Source organism: Chenopodium quinoa, unplaced genomic scaffold, assembly GCF_001683475.1.
Source record: "Chenopodium quinoa cultivar QQ74 unplaced genomic scaffold, ASM168347v1, whole genome shotgun sequence".
NCBI classification, from domain to species: domain Eukaryota; kingdom Viridiplantae; phylum Streptophyta; class Magnoliopsida; order Caryophyllales; family Amaranthaceae; genus Chenopodium; species Chenopodium quinoa.
The window spans coordinates 5,040,374-5,067,085 of NW_018744633.1; the positions used below are offsets into that span (position 1 = coordinate 5,040,374).

At 35.5% G+C, this 26,712-nt stretch overlaps 4 protein-coding genes across 4 annotated transcripts; 1 reads left to right on the plus strand and 3 right to left on the minus strand.

Moving 5' to 3' along the window:
- Positions 1–1,494: 1,494 nt before the first annotated feature.
- On the minus strand, positions 1,495–2,727 carry LOC110701226 (peroxidase 5-like). The gene is made up of 2 exons (XM_021878835.1): positions 2,464–2,727; positions 1,495–2,324 (listed from the first exon to the last, which is right to left on the minus strand). The coding sequence occupies exons 1-2, from the start codon at positions 2,680–2,682 to the stop codon at positions 1,539–1,541; spliced, it is 1,005 nt and encodes a 334-aa protein (XP_021734527.1). The 5' UTR covers positions 2,683–2,727; the 3' UTR covers positions 1,495–1,538.
- Positions 2,728–2,894: 167 nt separating this feature from the next.
- On the minus strand, positions 2,895–4,771 carry LOC110701512 (peroxidase 5-like). The gene is made up of 2 exons (XM_021879151.1): positions 4,276–4,771; positions 2,895–4,187 (listed from the first exon to the last, which is right to left on the minus strand). The coding sequence occupies exons 1-2, from the start codon at positions 4,480–4,482 to the stop codon at positions 3,438–3,440; spliced, it is 957 nt and encodes a 318-aa protein (XP_021734843.1). The 5' UTR covers positions 4,483–4,771; the 3' UTR covers positions 2,895–3,437.
- Positions 4,772–7,406: 2,635 nt separating this feature from the next.
- On the plus strand, positions 7,407–9,238 carry LOC110701513 (peroxidase 5-like). Its single transcript, XM_021879152.1, has 2 exons — positions 7,407–7,600; positions 7,827–9,238. Exons 1-2 carry the CDS (start codon positions 7,418–7,420, stop codon positions 8,610–8,612), a joined length of 969 nt encoding a protein of 322 aa, XP_021734844.1. The 5' UTR covers positions 7,407–7,417; the 3' UTR covers positions 8,613–9,238.
- A 3,178-nt stretch (positions 9,239–12,416) lies between these two features.
- LOC110701453 (putative pentatricopeptide repeat-containing protein At1g12700, mitochondrial) lies at positions 12,417–20,588 on the minus strand. Its single transcript, XM_021879106.1, has 2 exons — positions 18,997–20,588; positions 12,417–14,431 (listed from the first exon to the last, which is right to left on the minus strand). The coding sequence occupies exons 1-2, from the start codon at positions 19,948–19,950 to the stop codon at positions 12,689–12,691; spliced, it is 2,697 nt and encodes an 898-aa protein (XP_021734798.1). The 5' UTR covers positions 19,951–20,588; the 3' UTR covers positions 12,417–12,688.
- Positions 20,589–26,712: the final 6,124 nt, after the last annotated feature.

The following is a 26,712-nucleotide window of genomic DNA, read 5'->3' on the forward strand; positions in this document are numbered from 1 at the left end:
AGGGTAATGTGGCGGTGATAAAACGACGTCGTTATTGTTTATTTATTTTATTTTTATTTTTTTAATTAAAATGGATGTGGTAAAAGGCGGGAGGAGTGAAAGTTATTGGCGGGAATCATCTGTTATTTGATGAATTTAAGAATTTAACTATCGGAAATTGTATTGATAGGAAAGGAAGTACTTCTGATTCAATTATTCACCCATGTGGGTCTGTTTATATTTATTAAACTGAACTGATTGGAGCTGAATTGAACTGAACTGATTGGAGCTGAACTAAACTGAACTGAGCTGAGCTGAAATGAATATTTTATGAGAGAGAGAAATTATGAGTTGAACTGAACTGAAGTGATTGGAGCTGAACTGAAATTAAGTAAATTTGAACAGGCCCATAGTATCACTGGTCTGATCGTCTTTTGTAATTATTGGCTGGAATTAGCTGTGATTTGATGAATTTGAGAATTTTCCTTATCCCAAATTGTATTGATAGAAAAGGAATTACTTCTCATTCTCACTCGTTTAATCGTCTTTAGTAATTAAATACTAGAAAAAATATAATCATATAAAAATTTTACTAGATTCGTAAAATGTAAAAGAATATGTTTATGAATTTACTTATAGAAGAAAAATTTATAGTAAAATACGTATGAGCAAACTTGAAATTTCAACGTCGTATTAAAAAAGAATAAAGTAATTATGATACTCTGTAATAATTTAATCTATTTCGTAACACACTTTATTGTGATGTTTGACACTTGGTTTTTCTATTACTGCATGCATATTTCTTTAACTTTTTGTACTTTGAATATTCAAATGAATATGACAATGAAAATTTCATCTATGTTGATATATATAAAGAAAATTGTATATTCTAATTTGCTGGTTATAATAAATTATTTAAATGACCATTATTATCTTAAAATGATGGGTCTATTCTTTTGAAGAGTTTATTCACTCACATGGTAAAGAGCTAATTAAAATTTATTTAATTTGTTTTTTTAGCTTTTGCTTCAAAAAAAAAGTTGTGTACAATCTATAGAATGGAGTTGAGTGATTCATTGCGTAATTTGTAAAAACATTTTTAGCTCTTCATCGTGTTTTAGTAAGTCAAATCAAATTGATCATGGTAGGTTTGAAAATCTTCGAATTCCAATGATGTACCACTTTTTTACAATTGCAAATATTATTGATCATGGTAGGTTTGAAAATCTTCGAATTCCAATGACCTTCCTAGTTAGTCCCAGCCAAAGAAGATCTTTAGATTGGTAAATTATGAACAAAAATATTTTTTATCCAAAACTAGAGCAATCTTACTATAAACTTGTGGGAAATAATTATCTTATGCTGCCCAGTGCCCAATGAACAATTCTTAGGCCATTTTCTTAGACTTGGTTCATTCTATGATACTCGACTACTCGTATCATTAGATGGTGCAATTAAAAAAAACGGAAGAAGTATTTTACAATTTCAATAATCATGCAACTTATAATCAATTGCTTAGAACATAATCATTATCCCTAGCATTAAGCATCATACAATATTTACAGATTAACAAGTTTACAGTTTCTTCTGATTTCACCTTGTGTACCAGTCAAGACCTCAATCGAACCCATACGAGTCATAGCATTAACAAACTCCGTCATCCAAACCCTCCCATACTTAGCAAACATTCTAACCATCGATGCAGTCCGAGGATTATACATTAGAGCTTGATCAGAAGCCAACAAACCTCGTCCTGTCTCCAAGTTCCTGAAATACCTGTTATCCAGCCTACTCGGCGTAAAACCATCTAGTGGGACTTCAACATTGTCACTAACTCCACCTGCACTAGTAATGGAAGGACAATTGTTTTTCATTTCACTAGCAAAATTTAAGTCCATTGCAGGATCTTGTACATGAGTAGCATTGAACGTGTGCAGTCTGTGAGAAAATACAGAACATCGCGTTACACGACCAATTGAATGTGCACCAGAAAGTGCAACCATTTCTTGTAAGGTAAGGCCTTTTGTAGCAAACATTTGTTGAAGTTGTTCAACAGTCGAGTTAGGTGATGGGAGATTTTGTGTTGGTTCGTCTTTGATGGATACTCTGCCGTCTCTCCTGCCTGCTGGGACTTGGTAGCTGATCCCTCCGAGCTTTAGCACAGAATCTCGTGCTGCAAATGCTAGGATGTCTGCACATGAGACTGTCCCAGGGCAGTTAAACTCAAGTTCTGCTTTCGCTTCATCAATCACCTCGTAACCTCTTAGGCTTGGACCATTTGCTTGGTTCTCCTTTTCTGAGGGATTACTCAATGTCGAATCTAGTAGTATAGATGCATCACAACCCTACCATAGGAAAAAAAAAAAGTACTTATATCATTCATTTGTTGGGTTACATGGTTAATTTTTATCGATTAAAACTGATTTTTATTGTTTAAAACTGAGCTTTACTAAATTGGAAACGCGGTCTAAAAGGATTAATTACCCTGACAAAGCAGTCATGAAAATGCATTCTAATAAGGCCTGCTCCTAAACCAGGATCTTGTGTTATAGCCCTGTATACTGATCTTCTTACAATAGCCTCGGCTGATGGGCAAGTTGATTGATAAAATCCGGCCTCGAGTGTTGCAGTGCTGATAATGAACAAAGAGAAAAACAACAATGAGAAGATTGATCCTGTCATATTGTGGAGTAATGAAAGCATGTAATTAGTGTGAAGAAAACAAGCAGAGAACAATGGATATTTATATTAGGGTGTGACAGCTAGAAATATAGTTTCCTTGTATAATATATCAATGGTTGGTTATAATTGGTTCGTTTGTTCTTCATTTTTACAAGAAACCAAGTTACAAAGTATTGGTGATACTATTGTACTGATTTACCAAACATTGAAAAAAAAAATGAACTTTATGGTAACTTATTTATATGTTGAAAGTTGAACCTTTCAAACGGCAAGACAATTATGGCTACTTCTATGCTACACGAAACATATACTCCAGTAGCTAGCAGCCCTTTTGTGACTTTGTCATAGTGGTATTAGTATAAACTTTATCGTCTATTGATAAAATATGTAGCCTCTGTTTGACAATAACTTTTCAACTTTAAGAAAAATAAAATAATATTTTAAACTAGTTTTTGCTGATGGTACTAGGAAAAAGCGAAATAGTATATGACAAGTTCAAGTTTTAAAATTAATTTTGCAACAAAAAAAAAAAAAAAAAAAAAAAAAAAAAAAAAAAAAAAACTAATTTGTGATTATTTATAAACTAACTTAGCTGGGATATGTATGATCCTGGTGCATTGTACAGCAAAATTTATTATTCACTCAAAATTTCCTTTGAATTAACATTAGCCTTTTTAACAATTGAAAAACAATGAATAACAAATCAAATCTGTAATGTAAATGAAAAAATAAACAAATATTTTTGTAAGCATAATTTGTTATGTAGCTCTGTACTTCTAATAGTTAACAACCCTACAATTTCTTCTGATTTGTCCCTCAGCACCAGTGAGCACCTCAATTGAACCCATATGAACCATGGCATCAGCAAACTTGTTAGCCCAAACTTTACCCTGCCAGCTGAAATCGCGCACCATTTGGACCGTGGTTGGTGAAGTCATAAGAGCTTGGTCCGAGGTCAACAAAGCCCTTTTAGTCTGCAAGTTTTTGTAGTAAATGTTATCTAACCTGTTTGGTGTAACAAAATCAAGAGGAACAGTTGGATCAGTAGTAGCCGGTGAATTTGGGCACCTTTCCCTTAAAACACTGGCTAGTCTAGGGTCCAAAGAAGGGTATTGAGGGTGAGTTTCATTGAACGCGGAACAATGTGAGACTCCAATAGAGTGAGCCCCAGAAAGGGTGACCATTTCTTCTAATGAAAGGGTTTTCCTAGCAAAGTTTTCTTGTAGTTGTTCTAGGTTGGAAGTTGGTCGAGGGATGTTTCCTGTTGGATCGTTAATGTTTGAGACTAGTCCATCTCTTCGGCCTGCTTGTACAACATAGTTTATTCTTCCTAATTTTAAAGCACTGTCTCGAGCTGCAAAGGCTATGATGTCTGCACAAGAGACCGTGTTTGGGCATTTGGCTTCGAGCTCTGCCTTAGCCTCATCGATGACTTCATACCCTTGTAGACTTGGGTTGTTTGCTGGATGCTCCTTCTCTGCTTGGTTCCCCGGTATTGAGTCTAGTAGGATCGATGCATCACATCCCTGAAAATCAAACAAGTACCATGAGTTTTACTCAATAATAACAATTTTTGTACACTATGAATGTAACATATACAATAATTATACGTACCCTAACAAAGCAATCATGGAAATGCATTCGAATAAGGGCTGCTCCTAATCTCGGATTTTGCGAAACAACTTTGTTTACGACATTCCTGACTGTAGATTCAGCTGAAGGACAAGTTTGCTGATAGAAACCAACCTGAAGATTGGATGCCAAACAAACCGTTGACATAGCAAGAAGTAAAACAAAGCTAAAACCAATGTATTTTTGCATGTTTGCTTGTTAATATATGTTAGCTAATGAATAAAACAAAGTATTTTGGAAGGAAAAAAATGCTAAGACAGGAAAATTTATGTTTTTGTAGTAAATTAAAGAAATGAAAGATGATATTTAGATAATTTGAGGTGTGTGTATATATAGTATATGATTGGTGACAAATGGGAAATGATTTATTCAAAGTATATTTGGACAAAAACGTGTGACAAGATCAACCTGCATCATGTGTAAAGAAATATAGAGAAATGGGCCGTATATTGGGCTTGTTTTCCTTTGAATAGATCAACTATTTCATGCAATTGGCAATTAATTATGTACTATTTATTATGTATACACTCATCTTTTTCTTCAACTACTTAATTAAATTTGCTCTGTATTTGAGTAGATCAATTTGAAAGTTTATCAAATTAAATAAAATTATTTCACTCCTTTGACCTTTTCCTTCAAAGCCTTTATTATAGTATAGCTTTTGTTGCCTTTTCTTTTTTTTAAACGGTAAAAAACGAGGAAGGACCCTATCCTATCACAGAAAGAGGGATGAGGAATCGAACCCCCGTCACTTGGGGGAGGGGGAGATGGAGGTGGAGGGACTAATCATATCTCCAACTCCTTACTCCTAGATCCTCAGCTTTTGTTCCTTAATGCATATAGATGGATTGGATAAGAATTCTGAAAATTGGTAGGCATAAATTGTTAATTTTTTTTTTATAATAACTTGACCTCTTTAAGAGATTTTTGCGTGAGAAACATTAAATTTTACCTCCACATGACAATAGAAACAAAGTCTTCTCAATATGAAATTTTTACCTTCGTATTCTAAAATAATTAGGGTTAGGGTTAGCAAATCTCCAACAAGCTAGTAACAAACCGTAGCTACCATATTTATGTGAATTTGTGATCTTCACTACCAATAAATTACTCCCTCTATTACACTTCGGTAGATCACATCTAATTATATGTCAAATAGTAATTAATTTACTTCTCTTAAAATCCCATAAATTATAATCTTGATATAGTTTGTTTATACCCGACGTATAAAAATTCCTAATGATTACAAATTTACAACAATTCTTAAGAACACCTCATTAAAATACTTCATTAATTATTACGTATAAAGTTTATTAATTACGTTTACGTATGTAAGGAATGTGAAGAAATGGACCAGTTTATATTTGTACACCTTCCTTTAGTTTGAACTTTTTTACGCAAGAAAAAGAGACATTTGAACTAATCAATAAATCTATGCGATTTGCCATTGAATAATAATAAACAAAAATAATGTAATATAGATATAATATATGTATACTCTAAACTTTATCTCCCAATGTTTTTCTTCAACTACTACGTTTGAAGAACTTGTATGTAAAAAGATTTTAACGTAGGTTCTTTGTAGTGGAGGTTGGGGGTATTTGGGTCGAGCCTTCTTTAACTGAACTTTGACTTTCAATTATTTAATCTGAATCCAAATTATATTAACATGCACGTGTGGTTTGAGCAAATAAATGTGTAAACTTTCAATTTATTTTGGCTGAATTGAAATTTATCATTACACAGATAGTATATATAATACTACGTATTAATTAAGGGCATGTTCTCATACGTTTATTTTCAGTTCACTTCAGCTTTAATAAGTTCAGTTCAGCTTAGCTCCTAATTTTCTTCTCTTATAAAATATTCAGTTCAGTTTAGCTCTAATAAGTACAGTTCATATCAATGCAGTTCAATTAATATAATGAGAACAGACCCTTAAGTATCATATATGATCTTGTTCGTTTATATGTCTCGATGATTGTTTAGTGATTACCTTATACATACTGCATACTCCATACTCAATTTAGTTAATTAATTTAAGTACATAAAAGACTGCAAAGAAAAAAAGTATTACCATTTTTATAATAAGAAAGGACAGAAGATTTAATACGAAGTTACGTACTGTTAATATAAACTCATGTGAAACAAATAAAACCTTATAATCCTACATGCATGTCAACTTGTATTGTTAATAGAATCTATCAAACTATAAATGATACTTCAATTTATTATACTTAAAAATTTGACTTTTTTTTTTTTTTTAAGGTGAGGAGAAGAACCCTGATCATATCTCAACTCTCACATTTTTTAGACCGGTATTTGTAGGTTAAATACTTTGAGAGTGAAAGGGAAGGGTATGTAAGGGATCCCCACCCTCAAAGTGTCATTGGGCTCTCAAGCTCAAGGTTAAAAGGTACAATCCTTACCATTAGACCAAATTTAGCTTGGTAATTTGAAACTTAACTTGACAAGCCATTAAGCCACTGTACTACAATGGCTGTACGAGTAGCATTTTACTCTTTAATTATCATAAAAGAACAAATAATAGAAGATATTCAAAATAATTATTATTTTTTACGCATGTGTTTCTAATAGTCTATGTATATATAATACGAAGTACTTTTTATCATCTCTATGTCCCACTAAAATTGCCTCATGTCTATTTTAAGTTAGAGTTGATTCGTCTCTTTTTTTAAAAGATTATTTTATAATTGTATCCGAGTTATCAAGTTATCTTAGCGGGATAAAAAGAGTAACGAGCAACTAGATTAAATAATCTCAGTAGTCATTTAGATGAATAATTAAGACAGGAAACTGCTGGGTGATGGCTATCATATAGGAATACCCATTTGCCAGTTGCCAATTTTGGTAATAGTAAAATTGTATGGAACTATTCAATTCAATGCTTGTTAAGGAGGCTACACGTTTTCTTCAATCAAAATTTAAACAACGCACTCCTAACTATATAAACTCCACCATATTACTACTCTCAACTTACTTCATCCTTAATCATTCAATTCCTTCATTTTCAACACTTGAATACAACACATTATAACACCGTAAGTGAATTAGCTTAGCAGCTTAATTTTTCTAAGTGTAAATGTCGCTTTCAGTGCTTTGTATGCTTTTCTTTCTTGCCATGGCATTGTCGTCGTCGTCGTCTTCTTTGAAGGTGGGATACTATCAACGGAGTTGTCCCTCGGCGGAGGCTATTGTGAGGAATGTAGTCAGCACTGCGCTCACTCGGAATCCTGGTTTAGGTGCTGGCCTTATTAGAATGCATTATCATGATTGTTTTGTCAGGGTAAGAAACAATTTATATTTGTATGTATTATAGTTTAGCAACATATCTGATAGCGCATATTCCTGGGCCTCAACCATCAGGTTAAGCTTTTGGTTGAATTGGTCCTCTAACAACATGGTATCTGAGCCAACGTGACATAGAGGTCACGGGTTCGAATCTCATCCACCCCTCCTTTGAAGTGGAATTTATCTTAGCTTACATTAATTTTATGTTACATGTATTTCAGGGTTGTGATGCTTCAATTCTACTTGATTCAACCCCTGATAGCCAAGCTGAGAAAGACAACATAGCAAACAACCCAAGCATGCGAGGTTATGAAGTGATAGATGAGGCAAAGAAGCAGCTTGAAGCTCGATGCCCACAAACAGTCTCTTGTGCAGATATCATAGCCTTTGCAGCACGAGACAGTGCCTCCAAGTTAGGAGGGATCTACTACGCTGTACAATCAGGTCGACGAGATGGGAGAGTCTCACTTAAGGATGACCCGAACCATAACCTACCTCCATTCTTTTTCAACTTACAACAACTACAAAAAAGCTTTGAACGAAAAGGCCTTTCTGTAGAGGAAATGGTCACCCTTTCCGGGGCACATTCAATTGGAGTTTCACATTGTTCTTCTTTCACTAAAAGACTTTACACCTTTAACGCTACTAACCCACAAGACCCTTCAATGGATTCTAGGCTTGCTAGTATGTTGAAATCCCGGTGTCCTAGTACTCCTAGTAATGCTCGTAGCAATGTTGATCCTACTGTTGCTCAAGATTTTATCACGCCTAATAGGTTGGATAACAAATATTATCAAAATGTACTTAACAAAAGGGGATTGTTAACCTCGGATCAATGTCTTATGAGTAGTCCTAGGACTGCAAGTTTGGTTAGGAACTACAATCAACAAGGCGGTGTTTGGGCTAACAAGTTTGGTAAAGCAATGGTTCATATGGGTTCTATTCAGGTTCTCACTGGCATTCAAGGTGAAATTAGAAATAATTGTAGGGTAATTAATAATAGTTGATGGTTTGATAGTTTTCATCTTTGATTATTTTTTGAATTAGAGTGTAATTGTGGAGGATTATTAATTCATTCTTTTATTTCGTAACGCAAGCAAGTGTATATATGTATAAATTACAATTTATATGAATGAGATCTTTATTTTTTCTTTTATTGGGATTTTTTTTATATAGTGGGCATTGCTATGAAATTGAAGCTAGTGCCTCAAATTTATTGGTAAAAATGAATCGTACAAGTTTGAAATAAGAAATATGAAGTAATTAATTAGCAGATGCATGTATTAATGACAGTAATATTGAATCCATCACTTATACATATATGACAGCATATACATAGACAGTTACATTTGATTAAGACTTTATATGTGTGATTCATATTAAAAAAAACAAGTAATGTTGACTTGATATTAGGATCATCAGAGTTTCAGATATAAAGAATTAGAGTGACCATTTGGTAGTTGGTATTTAGACTACTTGTTAAAAATGTTACTCCGTACTAGGATTGACAGATTGCCGTTGGGGCTCAGCCAGGCGGCCACTGATTCGCCTCCCTTAGTGAGCAGTTCGAGCTCCCTGCCTGTCAATAGGCTTCGAATTCAAACCAACCTGCCAAAGAAAGTTCCAAGAGAATATGATTACAGTATGTTAATTCTTAAGAAAACTACATACAGATGAAAATATTAAGCTGCTACTGACAATTTGCAATTCTGCAGAATGTAAGTCACCTAAGCATAGTAAATTGGGAAATATCCAAGATAGAGATTAATTAAGACACTCTAATACTCTATATAAGAATAATCTAGTTAGAGTACATTTTACGCGTTCTTAACTCTGAATCTCCAAATCTATACTAAATGATATACACACTAAATCTATTACTTCACACACTCAGGAGTCAGGACCATGCATACTTGTCTACACATAACAGAGCTATTGTCCACTTTTCAACCTCAAAATATTGATTTAACACAATAGTATGATAAGCTTAAGTAATTTGTACATTTATTCATACTATTTTGAATAATACACAAGATAAAATAAGAGCGAGCAATTTATCTAAAAGATACCTGCATCAAATCAGTAATTCCATAGCTAAATTTCCATTTCCTATCATAAATTCAGAAAATCAGAAGGTACTGGTCTCCTAACATGAGCTTGGTTATCTGGCGTCTTGTTACTTCCCCCTTCTAGTCCTTTGGTTTAGACAAGCTATGCGATCCGGGCTCAGAAAATAGTAGAAACAGTATTTCAGAAAAATGCACTGAACAGTGTATAAGAAGAAGGGAAAAAACAGGGCAACGAACTTTAGCACACAGCATAATAGAATTTTCACTTCTTGACACTTTACAATTGGAAAGTCATGGAAAAGATTAGAGACCCTAGCATTAGCAGTATATTACTGTAATAGAAAGATAACTATAATACCTCAAGAAAAACTATTTGATTGATATCTAAGGTTCAAAATCCCAATCATAGCAAACTTGCACTGCAATTCATTTAATAAACATGTAAACCAGCATGCTGTAGGTCTTAACAGCAGGTGCTATGTTGCTCTTTAACATCTCATCAACATACCCTTAGCCTCTACCCTGCATCCAGAATTGTAGAAGCCTGGAATCAAAGTATTATAGGTGACAACATCAGGTTGAATGCCCTCGGTTTTCATAGCGGAGAAAAGGTCCATAGCTTGTTGTAATAGCCTGTCCTACAGAGACTATCAATAATACTGTTATATATGACAAGACCAGGCTTACAATGAGCAGCAGAATGCATTTCTTAAACAAAGTGAGAGCACTAGCATTGTCACCGATTCTACAAAGGCCTTTAAAAATAGCACCATAAGTAACAATAAGAGAGAAGGAGAGAAGAGGAGAAGCGAGAAGGAAAAATTATTATTGTACTATAAGATAAAAGAAATGTAGTATAAAAATATAAAATTTGAATAATTTACTTATAATCTCTAAATAAAGCATTGGAACTTTTTTTTCCGCACAAGGGAGAAATTATATTACATCAAAGTGGCATGAACCACCTGAGCAAAAGTGGGATAATCTGGAGCATGAGTAGCAACCAGATATGCCTAACCTGAAACTTAGTTACAGATCCATAAAAAGCAATAAAAGAGTTGACAGTACTTTGTAAGTACTTTACAAAAGCCTTCCTAGATAACACAGAATTAGCATAAAGTGTTAATGTATCTAAAACAAACACAAGACTAAGCAGCAACATGATATTCTGGAATCTCAGAAGCATATGTTTCGAAGACTTCAGCTGGAGGATAGAAATAAGTTTCCTTTTCACCCTTCTTCACTCTAGTTCTTCCAATGGTTGCTAATTTGTCTGCCACAAAGTTCACAGTCCTCCTAGCATGAGAAATGGTGACAGTATAACTTTTTTAACACTACAATGTACTAATGTGTAGTACTTAGTTACTCCCATAGTAATAAGAATGAATACAATGTTTATGAATCTTACAAGATTTCACATGATTTAACATGTTTACCCTAACATTATTTTTTAACAAGTACTCAGCAGATAGAAACTCAAACCCATTTTCAGGCAATTTAACCTGTTGTAACCAGATTTCTCAAGCATTTAATAAAAAAGAAAATCTGATATTACTCTCTCTCTCTCTTCATAATCCCAAATTCATATCAGCTAACTCACTACACTCCAACAAACAAGAACTTAAATCACAATAAAATTCACATTTTAGCAATAAATTTCATAGCAAAATACAAAATATAAGCAATGCTAACAAAATGTTGAAGAATTCACGAGTATAACTAGAAATATTAAGAGATTGCCTAAGCCACAACGAGCTAATTGCTGAGCCTTTTGTGCCAAAGCCCGGATTATGGAGGGCAGCATTATGCAGATATATATTTACAGAAGTGTGTGGCTTCACTGTACATTGCAATCCTCCTAAATGCAAGGAATTGAAGCAGATTTCTAACAAGACTTTCTTAGATCAATTAACTAGCCAAATAGGAATTGCAAAATATGATTATAGAAGAATAATCAGAATATAAATACGTCTAACATTATCAATAGTCAAATAATAATATTAGTATCCTGTAAAAGTGATACCTTTCACTTATTACAGTACAGTTTTTATCAAGATCTTAGAAGCCTTATAATCCTCTTTTTAATCTGAATTAGCAACTGCAACCTGATTTGACAAGGCCATACTACCTTGGGATAGATTGCTTGCCTTACTTGAAATGAAACCTTGATACCGACATTGTTGAAACTAAAAGGTCTCAAGGCCCATAATAGCTCAGTATAACATTTTTCACATAACAAATTAACAAATAGGAAGTCATCTCAAACTGAGGAACATGAAAGACATTCAATATATCAATAACAAGGGGAAAGGCCTAATAAGAAGAAGAGGAAGAAATATACATAATCATTCTTTAATTAATCCACAAAAATATAAAAATGAGAAACAAATTGTGAAGTTCATGAAAATGTTAGACTTAGCTCGAAAGAATCAGATTTACTGTATAATTTGTGGCTCATCACATGCACCATCAGTATACTAGAATCATACAGCATAGCCAGCATCAGCAATACTTCTCTGATCTGTATTAAACAGAGAGCTGATTAGTTCCAATCTCTTGATTTTTTATTCCAACTGTAGAGCGTCAGAAATCAAGATGCTTTTATCTTTTCTAGTGTGACAGGAAAAAGAGAGTTCCAAATCCAACATCCTATGCTTAGTGTGATGGAAACATAAACTAGATCAGCTCAATGTACAGCAAAATTTAATTTAAGCAGATGAAGATTCCAGAATCATTGAACTATTTTTCAAAAGCTAGTCTGCTGAGTTTTATACAAGGATCAGAGTGGTAACAAAAGAAGTTGTCCACTGGCCAACATCAGCTTGAGGACAAACTAACTTAGGATCATAGACAAGCAACCAAGTAGATACTGAAAATCGGAGCGTGAAATGGGAAATACATACCATTTATCTGAAGCAAATCTCAAATTTTGAAAACCTTAACTACTATTCATTTGATAAACTTCTAAAAAAAGCCCTTGAATAAGAGACTTAAAGTTACCGGTAGACAAGAGGTCAACAAATAATGAAAGTGTGTGCATCGGCTTCAAATCCTTTGCTAACCATAAGATCACGGTAGTATAATGCCTTGGAAAAGTCATTATTGAGAACATCTCCTGTGATGAGTGTGTTGTAGGTAATAGCATTGGGTAAACAACCATCCTTTTCCATTTTACTCAAAATATCAACAGCTTCATTCATCAACCCCTTCTTGCAAACGCCCTTAACTAATATGTTGTATGTTCTAAAATTAGGCTGCAGACCCTTTGACACAAGATCAGAGAAGAATTTTGCTGCATCTTCAAGTTGCCCAGCCTCACACAAGCTGTCCATTAGGATAGTGTAAGTGACAATAGTAGGCTTGATACCTTTATCCTCCATATCTTCAAGTAATGCCACTGCCTCATCAAGCTGTTTACTTTTACATAGGCCATCAAGCAATGAACTATACGTCACAACATTAGGAGCAACTCTGTGAGCTTGCATATCCATGAACAACTGGCGTGCAAGTGTAAGTTTACAGGCTTTACACAAGCCATCAATAAGAGTGCTGTAGGTTACAACATCTGGTGTTATACCTTTCTGAAACATATTTTGTAATACAGTAAGAGCCTTGTCAACGTTTTTGAGCTTGACATATCCATTGATCATAGTACTAAAACTTCTAAGATTAGGCTCACAACCTTTTTGGGCCATGCTATCAAGTAGCTTTTCTGCATCTTGCATTTGACCACGCAAACAATAACCATCAAGTAAAGCGTTGTAAGTAATTATGTCAGGAGCTACACCTTTGTCAGTCATGATTCTTAAAATCCCTTGTGCTTCCACAACATTACCATCTTTACAAAACATGTCAACCAGCATGTTGTAGGTCACAACAGTAGGTGTTATATTGCTCTTTAACATCTCAGTTAACAAACCCTTAGCCTCTTCCTTGCATCCAGAATTGTAGAAGCCTCGAATCAAGGAGTTATATGTGACAACATCGGGTTGAATGCCCTCGGTTTTCATAACAGAGAAAAGGTCCATAGCTTGTAGTAATAGGCTGTCCTTAGAGAGACTATCAATAATAGTGTTGTATATGACAAGGTTAGGCTTACAATGAGAAGCAGACTGCATTTTGGTAAGCAAAGAGAGAGCACTGGCATTGTCGCCGATACTACAAAGGCCTTTGAAAATAGCACCATAAGTAACAATATTGGGTTGGAAACCTAAGTTGATAATCTTATTCAACAGCTGAGCAGCTTGAGGAAGCTTACCACAGAGGACATAGCCGTTAATTAAGGTAGTAAAGATAACCCAATCGAGGGGATAACCAAGCTTAATTCTTTTAGCAAGAAGAGAAAACCCGAAATCAATACAGCCCAAATGGCAGTAAGAATTAGCGAGAATACCAATAGAATGCATATCAGGTGAAATACCCAGTAATTCAAGGTGCCTGGGAAGAGAGATAATGGTGGAGTGAGGATGAAGGTGTTTCAATTTGGAAATGGCAGTCAATAGCTGATTGAAAACGATAACAGAAGGAAGAGGGCGTAAAGAAGTCAATTGATTGAAGAGAGATTGTGGATGTTTAAGATCTGAAAACCCTAATTTGCAATGTTCTTTAACAGAGTCGAGAAATAAATTACGGTCATCAATTGTTTTACTGGAAAAATGGGAGAATTTTCGAAAATAAAAAGGGGAGATGGAAGAAAAAAGGGAAAAAGGAAGAAAAAGAGAAGTACCGACATGAAAACGCTGAGCTTGAATCTTCATCTTTCAGTTTTCTTGTAAATTTTCCAAGAGGAAGATGTATCTTCGTGGCCAGTGTTGCTGCTGCATCTTTCAGTAGTAGTGATACTCAATACTAAGTATTGAAATACAAAATGAATTGTTTTGTTTTTTTTTTATCTCCAACTAGTTTAAATCCCGTGCAATGCACGTTTAATATTAAATTTTATAAAGAGTTATTGCATTAAATTTTATAAAAAACTTAAACTCATAATACTAATTCAAAAATAAATATAACTTTAATTTTATATGTAACTTTATCAATATCAAGATTAGTGACACTTAGACTTGATTTAAGGGAAAAAAAAGGTCTTTGAAGTTTTTTTTTTAAAAAAAAAAATTCTATGGATAGTACCCCTACGGCCGTACATGCTACGTTAGTATTGGTACGACTTTTAAGAGTAGAAAATAAAGTGTATATATATCTTAACAAAATTATTTTATTTTTAATTGAAATAAATATTATTGCAAAAGTAACAAAATTGAAAGAAAAAAAAAAGTTTATAGTATTATCGAAGACTAAAATAATATATAGCAGTATTGTTTAATAATATTTACCTCATTTTTTTATAAAAATAATACCAAATAAAAGATTACTTATATGGAAATATATATTAGTTGGGTTTATATGGAGATTAATTATTGTTAAAAATTTTAATTGGAAGAAAGATATTTTAAATTATTTCCTTAAAGTATATGCGTAAAAATACAAAGTAAAATGGGCGGGAAATTTTTTAATGAGATTATGACAAGTGTTATTTTAGGTTCGCTTTTAGTATAGGTTAATTAATGATGGTGATATCCAACTCATTCTCAATTTAGCAACTCATGTGAAGTCTAATTTTCCATTGGTGTTACTTTATAAAGTATACTCATGTCACTTTTAATTTATAACCCACCAAATCATATTATAAGCGTTTTAGAAAAATAATAGAATTAAAACTAAATAAATTACAAAACATATTACAAGTATAATATTGTCAAGGGCTCATACTTTTGCCAAATGAGACCTAAAATTGAGTATCTAAACTTAGCAAATTTCTTTTGGAGTTATCAAATTTTAATACCAAGTTATTGGTATTCTTTGCAAAAAATACTCTTTGTCTCCTAAAGATATTCCCTCAAGTCTCAATACTTGTTAAAATAACGATTGATAATATGAATATTTAGAAAGAGTAGTTGCAATAATATAATACATTAAAATTAAATTATATACAATACTGTTTCAAAAAGTAACCAAAATATGTTAAATGTTATCCACAACTTTGAAATGTGAGTAATAATATAAACTTTTGAGAAAAGTTACTCAAATGCTGCCTCTACCACTAAACCCTTTTATTTTTTTCACGTAGTGTATTAATTTGGTCAAAACACTAACCGCTATCTTAAATGCTACTACCAAATAGGGCCTAATTCCATTTTTCTCCTCATTTTCTCGTACTTCCAAAACTTGTACACGGTAACTTTGGTCACTCAACTTATAATTACTAATGAAATATTTTTTCTTCTTAAAAAAAAAAAAAAACCCTTATTTGCAATTATATAATTAATATATGCTTATAAGATTTGCTCCAATTATAAAAGTTTACTTCAATTCAAAACTGACTTGATTTAAAATTTTTCCAACCAAATTATTCGACCCAACATGATTCAACTTGAATTTTCCCACCATAATCCCGCTTCAAATCCAAACCCAACTTGACACAATTTAAAGCCAAACTTAAACCTTATCTACATCTGAGAAGATAAATAACCTAGCACATCACAAATCAAACTTGATTCGACCCAAACCCAAAAACAACCTGAAGTTTAAATTGACCTGACACAATTTGACTCAAATAACTAAACTTGAATTGACAACTCTAGCTCTAAAGACTCAACCAAACGCCTCAAGCTAAAAGTGGTCAAAAATTAGGGCTGACCTTAACATCAAATCTCATGTCCAAATCCGGAAAAAGTGACAAGCATATCGATTATCGAGCCATAGCCGGCTTTCGGGTATTTTTGGTCTGCTTAGGTTTTTACCTAAGTGTGTGTTTTTAGACTTGACAAAACCCGCTCTTTTCAGGCCGTAGTTGATCACCTCTAATCCACGCTTCTTTATTTTCTGATCATTTTCATACAGCTTTCCACTTTTCTTTTGTAGGTCATGCAAATTTTAGGTGCACAAGAGGAATAGAACAATACGCAGCAAAGGAGGCGTGGGTTTGAGCACCGGCTAGTTTCTCCGCAGTATCACTGGTCCACACACACAGAATTAAGTCACAATGAGAGGAAAAGGATAACATATATTGACTACATAATTTAGAATAGAAGGCATACTTGTGAACTTCTTTAGTCATTTCCCATTTCAAACACATAAACCATTATTAGGCTCAAGATCAGGTTGAGAAATCTCCAGGCCATGCTTCTTCACGAGGTAGAGAAATCTCTTTGCATACCGCCTGCAGATTATTTCAAAAGAGTGAGAGACAAAACTGGGTGACTTAAAAAAAAAAAAAAAAAAAAAAAAAAAAAAAAACAAAACAAAAACAGTACAATGTTATACGTTAAATCATGTTCACATAATTATGCTTCTAGCATATAAAAGAAATTACATGTTCTTTGCACCCTACACTAACAAATATTCTCGAAAACCATTAGAAAACGAAAAAAGATAAGAATTGCCTGTCATTTGGAAGCAAATCTTCACAAATGAGATGAATAAGAATCATTTACCTCCCATGTCTTTACAAAGATCATGTTGGTCAAATTATGTTTGGAACTTAAAAGGTAAAGTTTCAGTAATTTACTAATTTAAGAACGAAATTTTATCCACTTGTTACCAAGCAGGTATTTCATCATTCACATACACGGTGTACAACATTGCTTTTTAAAGTGACCATAACTATAAGAAACCCAAGAACATCAGTGTTCAATCAAACCAAATTCATGTAATAGGAACAAGTTTTCATGAAATGGGAAGGCAGACTGGTTGTTAGAAATACTGATCAATGCGGTCTAATAGCTTATAGCTATATGTATACAGGTAATACAACAGTCATTAAAGAATTTATTGCAAACCAATCTGAGATAAATCATAGGTAAAATTCAAATTTGGGTTAAGTTTATTTAGCAGCAACTAGTTTATTATAGGGAGAAACTTGCTCGATTATAAACTATTTGATGATGTAGCCATCTCATTTTCATCATGGGATCTACTATCTGAGCAGTGGGCTAAGATAGCCGAATTTCGACCAATAGGCATCAATGGACCAACAACAAGCCATAAATGTGAGAAGAAGATTCAACATAATCCCTACCCCTTTTCTACCCCAAAATGAATTCTATTTTTTTTTTCTTTTATTGGGATTTATGTTATATAATGGCCTAGTGGACGACATTGCTATGATTGAAGTGCCTCAAGTTATAAGTAGATACTCCGTACATATACATAGTCTGTATTGACAATTTTATTTTGGGAAATGAATCATACAAGTTTGAAATATTTAATACAAAGTACTTGATTAGCAGAAGCATGTATTAATGACAGTAACATTGAAACAACGAATTATACATACACGTCAGCATATTTAAAGACAAAATTGCAACTAATTAAGACTTTATATGTGATTCATATTTAAATAAGCAGTATTGTTGACTTGATATTAGGATCATCAGAGTTTCAGAGACAAAGAATTACAGCAGTGACCACTTCTTAACTCCTTACTCCTTAGCATAACAAAATTGGAACTATCCAAGATAGAAATCAATTAAGACAATCTATATAAGAATCATCTACTTTAAGTACATTTCACGCGTTCTTAACTCTGAATCGTCTCCAGTACTATACTGAATGATATACACATTAATTCTATTGCTTCACACTCATGAGTCATGACCATGCTTACTTGTCTATACATAAACACTTCACTATTGTCCACTTTTCAACCTCGCTCAAAATATTGATTTAACACAAATACACAATAGTATATAGTAAACTAAGTAATTTGTGCATTTAATCATACTTATTTTAATAAAATACAAGATAAAACAAGAGTGAGCAAAATAATTACAAGTAGAAGATACCTGCATCAGATCAGCATTTCCATGACTAAGTCTCCATTTTCAATCATGAATTCAGAAGGTGCTGGTCTCTTAAAGATAGGGTAGTCTTTCACGAGCTTGGTTCTCTAGCCTGGCTATTTTCCCCTTCTAGTCCTCTGGTTGGACAAGCTAAGTGATCCGGGCTTAGCCAATTTTAGATACAATAATCCTTATCACTTATACTGATTGATATTTCTAGCATTTCAGAATATGCACTACTCGTATACAGTATGTAAGAAGAGGGGAAAAAACAGAGCAATGTTTACTACAGCACACAACATAATACAATTTTTACTTCTTGACACTTTACAATTGGAAAGTCATGGAAAAGATTAGAGACCCTAGCATTAGCAGTTAATTTACTGTAATACAAGATGAATCGATACCACAAGAAAAACCATTTAATTGATATCCAAGGTCCAAAAAAAGCTCCAATCTTAGCAAACTTGCACTACAATTCATTTTATAAACTTCTGAAGCAGGCTCTTGGACGAATCACTTATGTTATCAGAAGACAAGAGGTCAATAAATAATGCGAAAGTGTCTGCATCAGCTTCAAATTTCTTGCTTACCATAAGATCACAATAGTATAATGCTTTTGTGAGGTCATTATTGAAAATATATCCTCTGATGATTGTATTATAGGTGATACCATCAGGGAAACAATCGTTGTCCTCCATTATCCTCAGTAATCGAGCAGCTTCAATCATGAGCCCTTTCTTGCAGTAGCCTTTAACCAATATGTTGTATGTTTTAAGACTAGGCTGCAGACCCTTTGACACAAGATCAGAGAAGAATTTTGCTGCATCTTCAAGTTGCCCAGCCTCACACAAGCTGTTCATTAGGATATTGTAAGTGACAGTAGTAGGCTTGATACCTTTATCCTCCATATCTTCAAGTAATGCCACTGCCTCATCAAGTCGTTCACTTTTACATAGGCCATCAAGCAATGAACTATACGTCACAACATCAGTTGTAACCCCATGAGCTTGCATATCTGTGAACAACTGGCATGCAAGTGTAAGTCTATTGGTTTTACACAAGCCATCAATAAGAGTGCTATAGGTTACAGCATCCGGTGTTATCCCTTTCTGAAACATTTTTTCTAATACAGTAAAAGCCTTGTCAATGTTTTTAAGTTTGGCATATCCATTGATCATAGTACTAAAACTTACAAGATTAGGCTCACAACCATTATTCTGGGTCATGATATCAAGTAGCTTTTCTGCATCTCTCATCTGACCACGCAGACAATAACCATCAAGTAAAGCATTGTAAGTAATGATGTTTGGAGCTACACCTTTGTCAGCCATGTGCTGCAGTATGGCTTGTGCTTCCACAACATTACCATCTTTACAAAACATGTCAACCAGCATGTTGTAGGTCACAACAGTAGGTGTTATATTGCTCTTTAACATCTCATTCAGCACACCCTTAGCCTCTACCCTGCATCCAGAATTGTAGAAGCCTCGAATCAAGGAGTTATATGTGACAACATCGGGTTGAATGCCCTCGGGTGGATGTTTAAGATCGGAAAACCCTAATTTGCAATGTTCTTTAACAGAATCGAGAAATAGTTTACGGTCATGAATTGCAACAATTCTATTACTGGAAAAATGGGAACAATATCGAAAATATTAAGGAATGGAGGAAGAAATGAGGGGAAAAATAGAAGTACCGCCATTAAAACGCAGAGCTTGAAACTTCATCTTTCAATCTTGGTCTCAGCAATGAATCAGACTCTGAAGAAGTAGCTGCTACTACTTGCCTAATTCTGTAATTTCCCAAATTCTCAGAGAAGAAAGACGAAAATTGAAGTTTGACACTTACAATGTTCTGGGAAGTTCGAACGAAACAAAGAAATTGAAGGTTGACACTACTCAAATCAACTTCATGTATTTGAAGGTTGACACTTACAATTGTTTTATTTTTTTTTTTAAAGAGGAAAAAGGGATTTCATTAATAAAATATTGTAAAACGGCACATACATATAATTCTTAAGAAATCAAAAATTCCAACACAAGTACACATCTTAAAACTAAATATATTGTAGAATTGATTGACACTTGGATGATCTACAACCGGGAGAGGAGGTCTAACCACTTGAGGAGCTATCCCTCACTCTCTACTTTATTTTTTTTAAATAATGTGTGAAAGTGAAAGGTTATTGTAAAATCTCAAACATATGAGCTATTTGAACTCTAATCAAGTAAAGGAATTAAATTTTACAAAGTATTTTCTCTTCTGCTCTATACTCTGGAGTATTTGTAGACGTTGTAGTTGTACTTGTACTAGTATAAAATACACGTTGTTCTCCTATATGAATAAGAAAACCATGATTGGAGATTTGTAGGATAAAGATTGAGGATTAGTTGTTAGATATTCATGAAAGTGTATCAACTATAAAGTACAAAATTTTTAAGTTACACTCGTGTGTTATATTATGTAAGATCAATAGTCCGATTAGTTAAGTACTTTGAACTTTTGAGCTTGCACATGTGCTTTCAAGTCGAACTTAGGGCCTGTTCTCATTTACTGAACTGAACTGAACTGAACCGACCTGAACTGAACTTAACAGAGCTGAATTGAATTGAAATGAATATTTTATAATAGAAGAAAATTAGGAGCTGAAATGAACTGAAATGAACTGAACTGAATTGAAATGAATATTTTATAAGAGAAGGAAATTAGGAGTTGAACTAAACTAGACTGAACTGAACTGAATTTCAACGTAAGAGAACAAACCCTTAGTTGTGCTCAATCTCATCATAAGAAATTATACTCAAGCTTAATTGAATAATTTGCAACTAGCTAAACTCCTTAACACCGACCTCTACTTGCACTATTGCAATATATAATATTGTGATGACGGATTAGTTACATATTCATTGTCATAAAGAATATATACCAATTGGAAAACCAGATCTAACGTTCAACAAGAAATAACTCATGTAGAACTATGGAGTATTATGTCAAGATCTCACCAACTCAATAAATGGAATTAGATGGTGGATCAACTATTATATACTTACGCACTAACTAATTAAGACAAATCAGCATAATCATCACCATCATGCTACTAAATACTAATTATATTTTTTTTAGTGAATATATGTGCCAAAATTATTAGCTAGAATAATGTATCTTAACCAATAATCATATTGAATATACCTAATTATTTCCAGAATTAGCTGCTCCAACTAGAGTGTAATAATAATAATATCAATGCATGCATCATTCACTAAAAATCTAAAATTCTAAATTAGGATCTCTTACTAATAATATAATTGAAAGAAGAAGAATCCGACAGAAGATTCCTATATGATGATATAGATTCTCACCAACTCTCAGTCACAAAATGACTAATGAGGTTTGATAAACTTTATTGCTGGAATTCAACCCAGGTGCTTATATCATCAATATGTTATTCAACCATGAGAATGGACTACTAGCCCCCACACTTGCGGGCGTTTGGATTGTGGGAATGGGAGTTTGGGGATTAAAATGTGGGAATGGAATTGAGAATTGATTGTTGGGAATATAGAAAAATATGACAATACTTTGTTTGGACAGTAGATGAGAATAGATGGGGAATAAATAACAAAAATACAAAATTACCCTACTAATCTTTCTCCTCCATTTTTTCATTAATGGTAAAAATGTCATTTTGCACTTATTTCCATTCCCACCCATTTATTACCTACCCTCCGTAGGTAATAAAATGGTAGGTAATAAATGGGTGGGAATTCACCCCATTTATTCTCAATTTCATACCCTTCTTTAATCCCAATCTCATCCAACAAACAAGAGATTTTGTTTTAGGAAAATGTTATACATAACCCTTAGGGCTACATATAAGCATTAAATTTACACTTGAAAATCGTAAGAAGTTAAGAAATTATCAAAATATAAACACTAATAACACTGATTTATACGCGTGTTTTTGTCATGAATTTCTAATTTCATACAATTTTCAAAAGTATATTTAATGCTTATATATAACTCTTACTCACTTAGGGCTACATATATCATTACCCTTTGTTTTATTTGGAATTAAAATTCCCATTCCCACCCTCAATTCCCGTTTACCAAACACCCCCTTGATTTTAGCAGTATAGGAAGTGTGTTTTTAATTCAGGGCGGGTTTTTATTATTAACAATTATCACTTTAAGCGATGGAGAAGTAGCTAGGTTGTAAGTAAATGAGGAATTTTAAATTAGAGTGGAGCAAAGTTCCATTATCATATTGTATCTCAAAATTATTCTGTCAAACGTTATTTAATATTGACCGTTTCAAAATAATCTTCCTTATAAGTTATGCTATGTATATCACTTTCTCTATATCACTCCTATATGGGCTATATCACATCAATTCAACCATATTTGTCTCTTAATTACTTGTCTTTTTTCTCTCAAACAACTTGTTTCGGGTGAAAACAATGGGACCTTGCCGAAGGTCCGCTGAAATGGAGAAGACTGGATTCGGTCCAAGTTGTGTTGGGCCGAAGGTTTCCTGCACAGTAAACACACGTAAACTAGCCTCAGGGGTGTTGCCGAGGAAGGCCCCTCCGATGCTAAAGTCAGTACAATGTGTAAGAAGAAGACACTATGCAAGAGAGTTTGTAGCTTGAGGCTTTTATGGAATATATCAGAATGTATGAATCAATATGTGAATATGAATCTATGAATGTGAATATCAATCCCCTTTTGAATGAGACAATATGATAGCTTTTATACCTCATCATATATGGAGAGGTTGGGCCTTAGCCCAATTGGCTTGCTTTGTGGGCTGACCTTTGACTTTAGCACAATTGGAGAGTCGAACCTTGACCTTGGGCTTTTAATTGGATCATTTAGTGCTTAGGCCCAATTTGGACTAAATTGGACCCAAACAACTTGCCCCCCAGACCCGATTTGGAAGGATGACGGGTCGGGTTTGATTTAATTCAGAAAAGGAGGGAAGTAAATGATTTAATTAATCCAAAAATTTGAATTTAAACCGTAATTAATGAGATAACAACGGTTAATGATTGTGGAAGTTGGACGTATAATGGGAAGTTTAATCACAAGATCATGTGTTTAACGGTTACTTAGTGGAGTACTTAAGAGAAATTAAAACGCAAACTCCTCGTATCCCGTACCTGGAGATATAAACAGAGGCGCGTCATTTCTCCTCACTTATTCACCAACACAAACCCAGAATTCTCGAGAGAGAAACCAAGAACCCGCATCAAAACTTCACAAATTCCCCGAGCATTAAGCTTAGAAACTGAGACTTGCCACTACGAACTCGTAAATCGGCAACTTTCGCTTCAGATTAAGGTAAATTCCTTTGATTTCAGTTTATTTTTCTTCGAATTCGAACTCCTTCCCCTTTTCTTTCGACTTTTCTCTTCGAAATAATCAATGGCAAGAGGAGTTAGAGGTAGAGCCCGTGCTCCAAGAAGAGCAAGGCCGATTCCCGATCCTAGGAACAGGATTGGGACCTGGAATGGTCAAAGGCCGGAGTCTGACCCTGCTGAAGGGATTAGGGCGACTCCCCTTTCCTCGGCTCCTCCTCAGAGAACGGAAGAGCCGAGCGCTTCTGGACGGGATGATGAAGTTCCCGCTGTCCTTTGGGATATCCTCCCCGGGTTTTCAGAATGGGAGAATGCCGAAGTTGCTTCGGCCATGATAAAGAACCGCCCCTACTCATGGTGGGTGGAGAATGCCGATCAATATCGATTTGCCGAGCAAATTGAGTTGCATTACGGCATTTTTGAAGCTGATGGGTACTGGTGCCGAATGCCCTCGGCATCCGATAGAATCCATCGTCCACCCCCGGGGTATGTGGGGGTGTACACAAGACAGCTTCATTATGGGCTGAGGTTCCCTTTGGACGTATTCGTCCGAGACTTGCTGATCCATTACAACATCTCTCTATGTCAGTTAACCCCCACCAGCATCCGAAGGGTGATGACATACTTATGGGTCTGCAAGTTCTTCAAGTACGTGCCGAACCTGCACTGCTTCAAAAAGCTCCATCGGCTGGTGCCAAATATTCAAAGTGGGCACGGAAGCCATGGTTCTGGGTGGTACCGGATTGAGTCCCGGCCCCAATATCTAACCATGTGGCCAAACGACTCTTCAGACAAGGACTGGAGAGGTCAATGGATTTGGGTTAGGGCACCCACAGATCCGGGCCACCCTTGCGTCTTCAGCGCTCCCCGGTACCTCGCTGAGCCTGATCCCGAAATGGGAAGTTTAGGTCCCCCCGCAGATAACGGGGCGGATCCAAACCTGGATCAGCAACATATCTTCGGCAAGCTGCCGAACCGGGGGGGCAGTGGCCGAATGCAGCATATCCCGGAGACTTGGCTCCCCGATACGCATTACGTTTTCCAAGAGAACATGCTAGCAGCTGTTGGCCTCAGCCGAAAGTTTAAGGATGGTAAGCTTCTTCGGCTGGGGCCGAGGCTTTTTAATTATCTCTTTTTCTTCTCTCGCTTCGCTTTTTATGCTGTGCCAATCTATCTGAGCTAATCTTTCCCTTTTCCTTTTTTCAGAGCGGGACGAGACCAACGTTGGCATTAACTACGCTCGTCTTGGTGTCAACCGAGAACGAGTTGTAACTGAACGGGCCCCGTCTATCACTGAGCCGAGGCATAGGGAAGTTCATCTAGACTCTTCCCACTTCCAAATTGAGGCTGTTGCTCTATATCAGAGGCAGAAGCCTTGGTCGAAGAAGAGAGACCCCTGGTTTCAGCTGCTGGACGAAGAAGCTGAAGCTGCCCGCACAGCCGAAGAGGTTGCACGGGTTCTCGAAGCTTGCGAAGGAGGAGAAGGGTCCTCCAGAGCTGCTGAAGCCGAAGCTGCAGCTAGGGCAGCTGAAGAAGACGAGGCTTTGCTGAAGACCTCGGTGAGCTTTCAGACAACTTTTTCTTTTTTCTTTTTTTTTTTTTTTTTTTTTTACTCACATTCTTCCTCCCCCCTGTCTGTTACAGTCTGAAGAGAGTAACAGACACAGAGAAGGCAAAGCTCCTGTTCGTCCCGAAGACCAAATACAAGAGTCTTCAGACTCAGATATGGACGAGCAGCCCCTTCTGAAAAGGCGCCGAGGGATGGCCATCATCGGCCCTCATGACTTTCAGCGGAGGCCGATGACCATCGGCGTCGCAATAAGGGAACCCGAGGAAGGCAACGGATCGCCGAGGGTTCCCCAGCCACCACCCCAATCACCTCAAAAGACCCCTCCGCCACCTCCTGAGATGGAGGTGGATCAGAGAACTCCCGAATCTAAGGGAGGGGTCCAAGAAGAAATCAAGAAGAGTGCTGTTGAGCACGAAAATAAGGATGCCGTGATGTCCAGTGCTGAGGGCTTCACGGCAGACATCGCAAGAGAGGTTGAGGCTTTCGTCCTCACCCCTGAAGAAGAGGAGGTCATAGTAATTGACTCCTCTGAGAAGGATGATGCTGAGACAACCAAAGTTAATCAAGCTCCATCGTCATCCTTCCCTTCTTTCCAGACTCTGCATTCTGGAGAAATGGGTTTCTCGGCCCCCCGAATTCCAATCCCAGACCACATCTGGGACCTCATATGGGGTCAGAACCGAGAAGGAGCTGCAGCCTACTTCGGCAATTTTGCTGGCATGTCCGAAGTAGACAGGGCAAGGATCTGGTCACTGAAGGCCACTGCTGAGATGGGCGAATCCAGCAGATCAGTTCCTGACCCAGCCAGGTCTAACCAACTGCTGATGATGCAGGTAATTTTCCTTGTCTTCATTTCCTCTGAAATTCAGCTCTTTATATTTTTTTTTATTTTTTTTTTTTTTTTTTTTGTCTTCCTGTTTTCAGTTCGTGCACAATCAGACTCTCACTGTAGAGCTGATAGATACCCTACAAGATAGGGTAGACGCTGCTGTGCACGACAAGAAGGTGGCTGAAGAGGAAGTAAAGCTTGCTAAGCTGAAGCAAGCAGCAGCTGAAGAGAAGCAGCAGGAGGTTGAGGAGTATGAGAAAAGAGCTGCTGAAGCCCTCAAAACCTTCTGCGACGCTATGGAGAAGGAAGTTTTTCCCCCACTGATGGAAGTGGAAAAATTCCTCCAGGACCATATGGGAGTGGACGTCTCCAAATTCAAGGCTGCTGTTGAGAGCCGAATTCAGGAAGGAGCTGCTGCACAAGCTGAAGTGCAGCAACGTCT

Coding starts and splice junctions, on each gene's coding strand:
- LOC110701226 (XM_021878835.1), bottom strand. CDS start 2,682: ATGCTTTCATTACTCCACAATATGACAGGATCAATCTTCTCATTGTTG. Junction 2,325..2,463: donor TTCATGACTGCTTTGTCAGG/GTAATTAATCCT, acceptor TTCCTATGGTAG/GGTTGTGATGCATCTATACT.
- LOC110701512 (XM_021879151.1), bottom strand. CDS start 4,482: ATGCAAAAATACATTGGTTTTAGCTTTGTTTTACTTCTTGCTATGTCA. Junction 4,188..4,275: donor TCCATGATTGCTTTGTTAGG/GTACGTATAATT, acceptor TTTGATTTTCAG/GGATGTGATGCATCGATCCT.
- LOC110701513 (XM_021879152.1), top strand. CDS start 7,418: ATGCTTTTCTTTCTTGCCATGGCATTGTCGTCGTCGTCGTCTTCTTTG. Junction 7,601..7,826: donor ATCATGATTGTTTTGTCAGG/GTAAGAAACAAT, acceptor CATGTATTTCAG/GGTTGTGATGCTTCAATTCT.
- LOC110701453 (XM_021879106.1), bottom strand. CDS start 19,950: ATGTTAAAGAGCAATATAACACCTACTGTTGTGACCTACAACATGCTG. Junction 14,432..18,996: donor GCCTGCTTCAGAAGTTTATA/AAATGAATTGTA, acceptor GAAAACTGAAAG/ATGAAGATTCAAGCTCAGCG.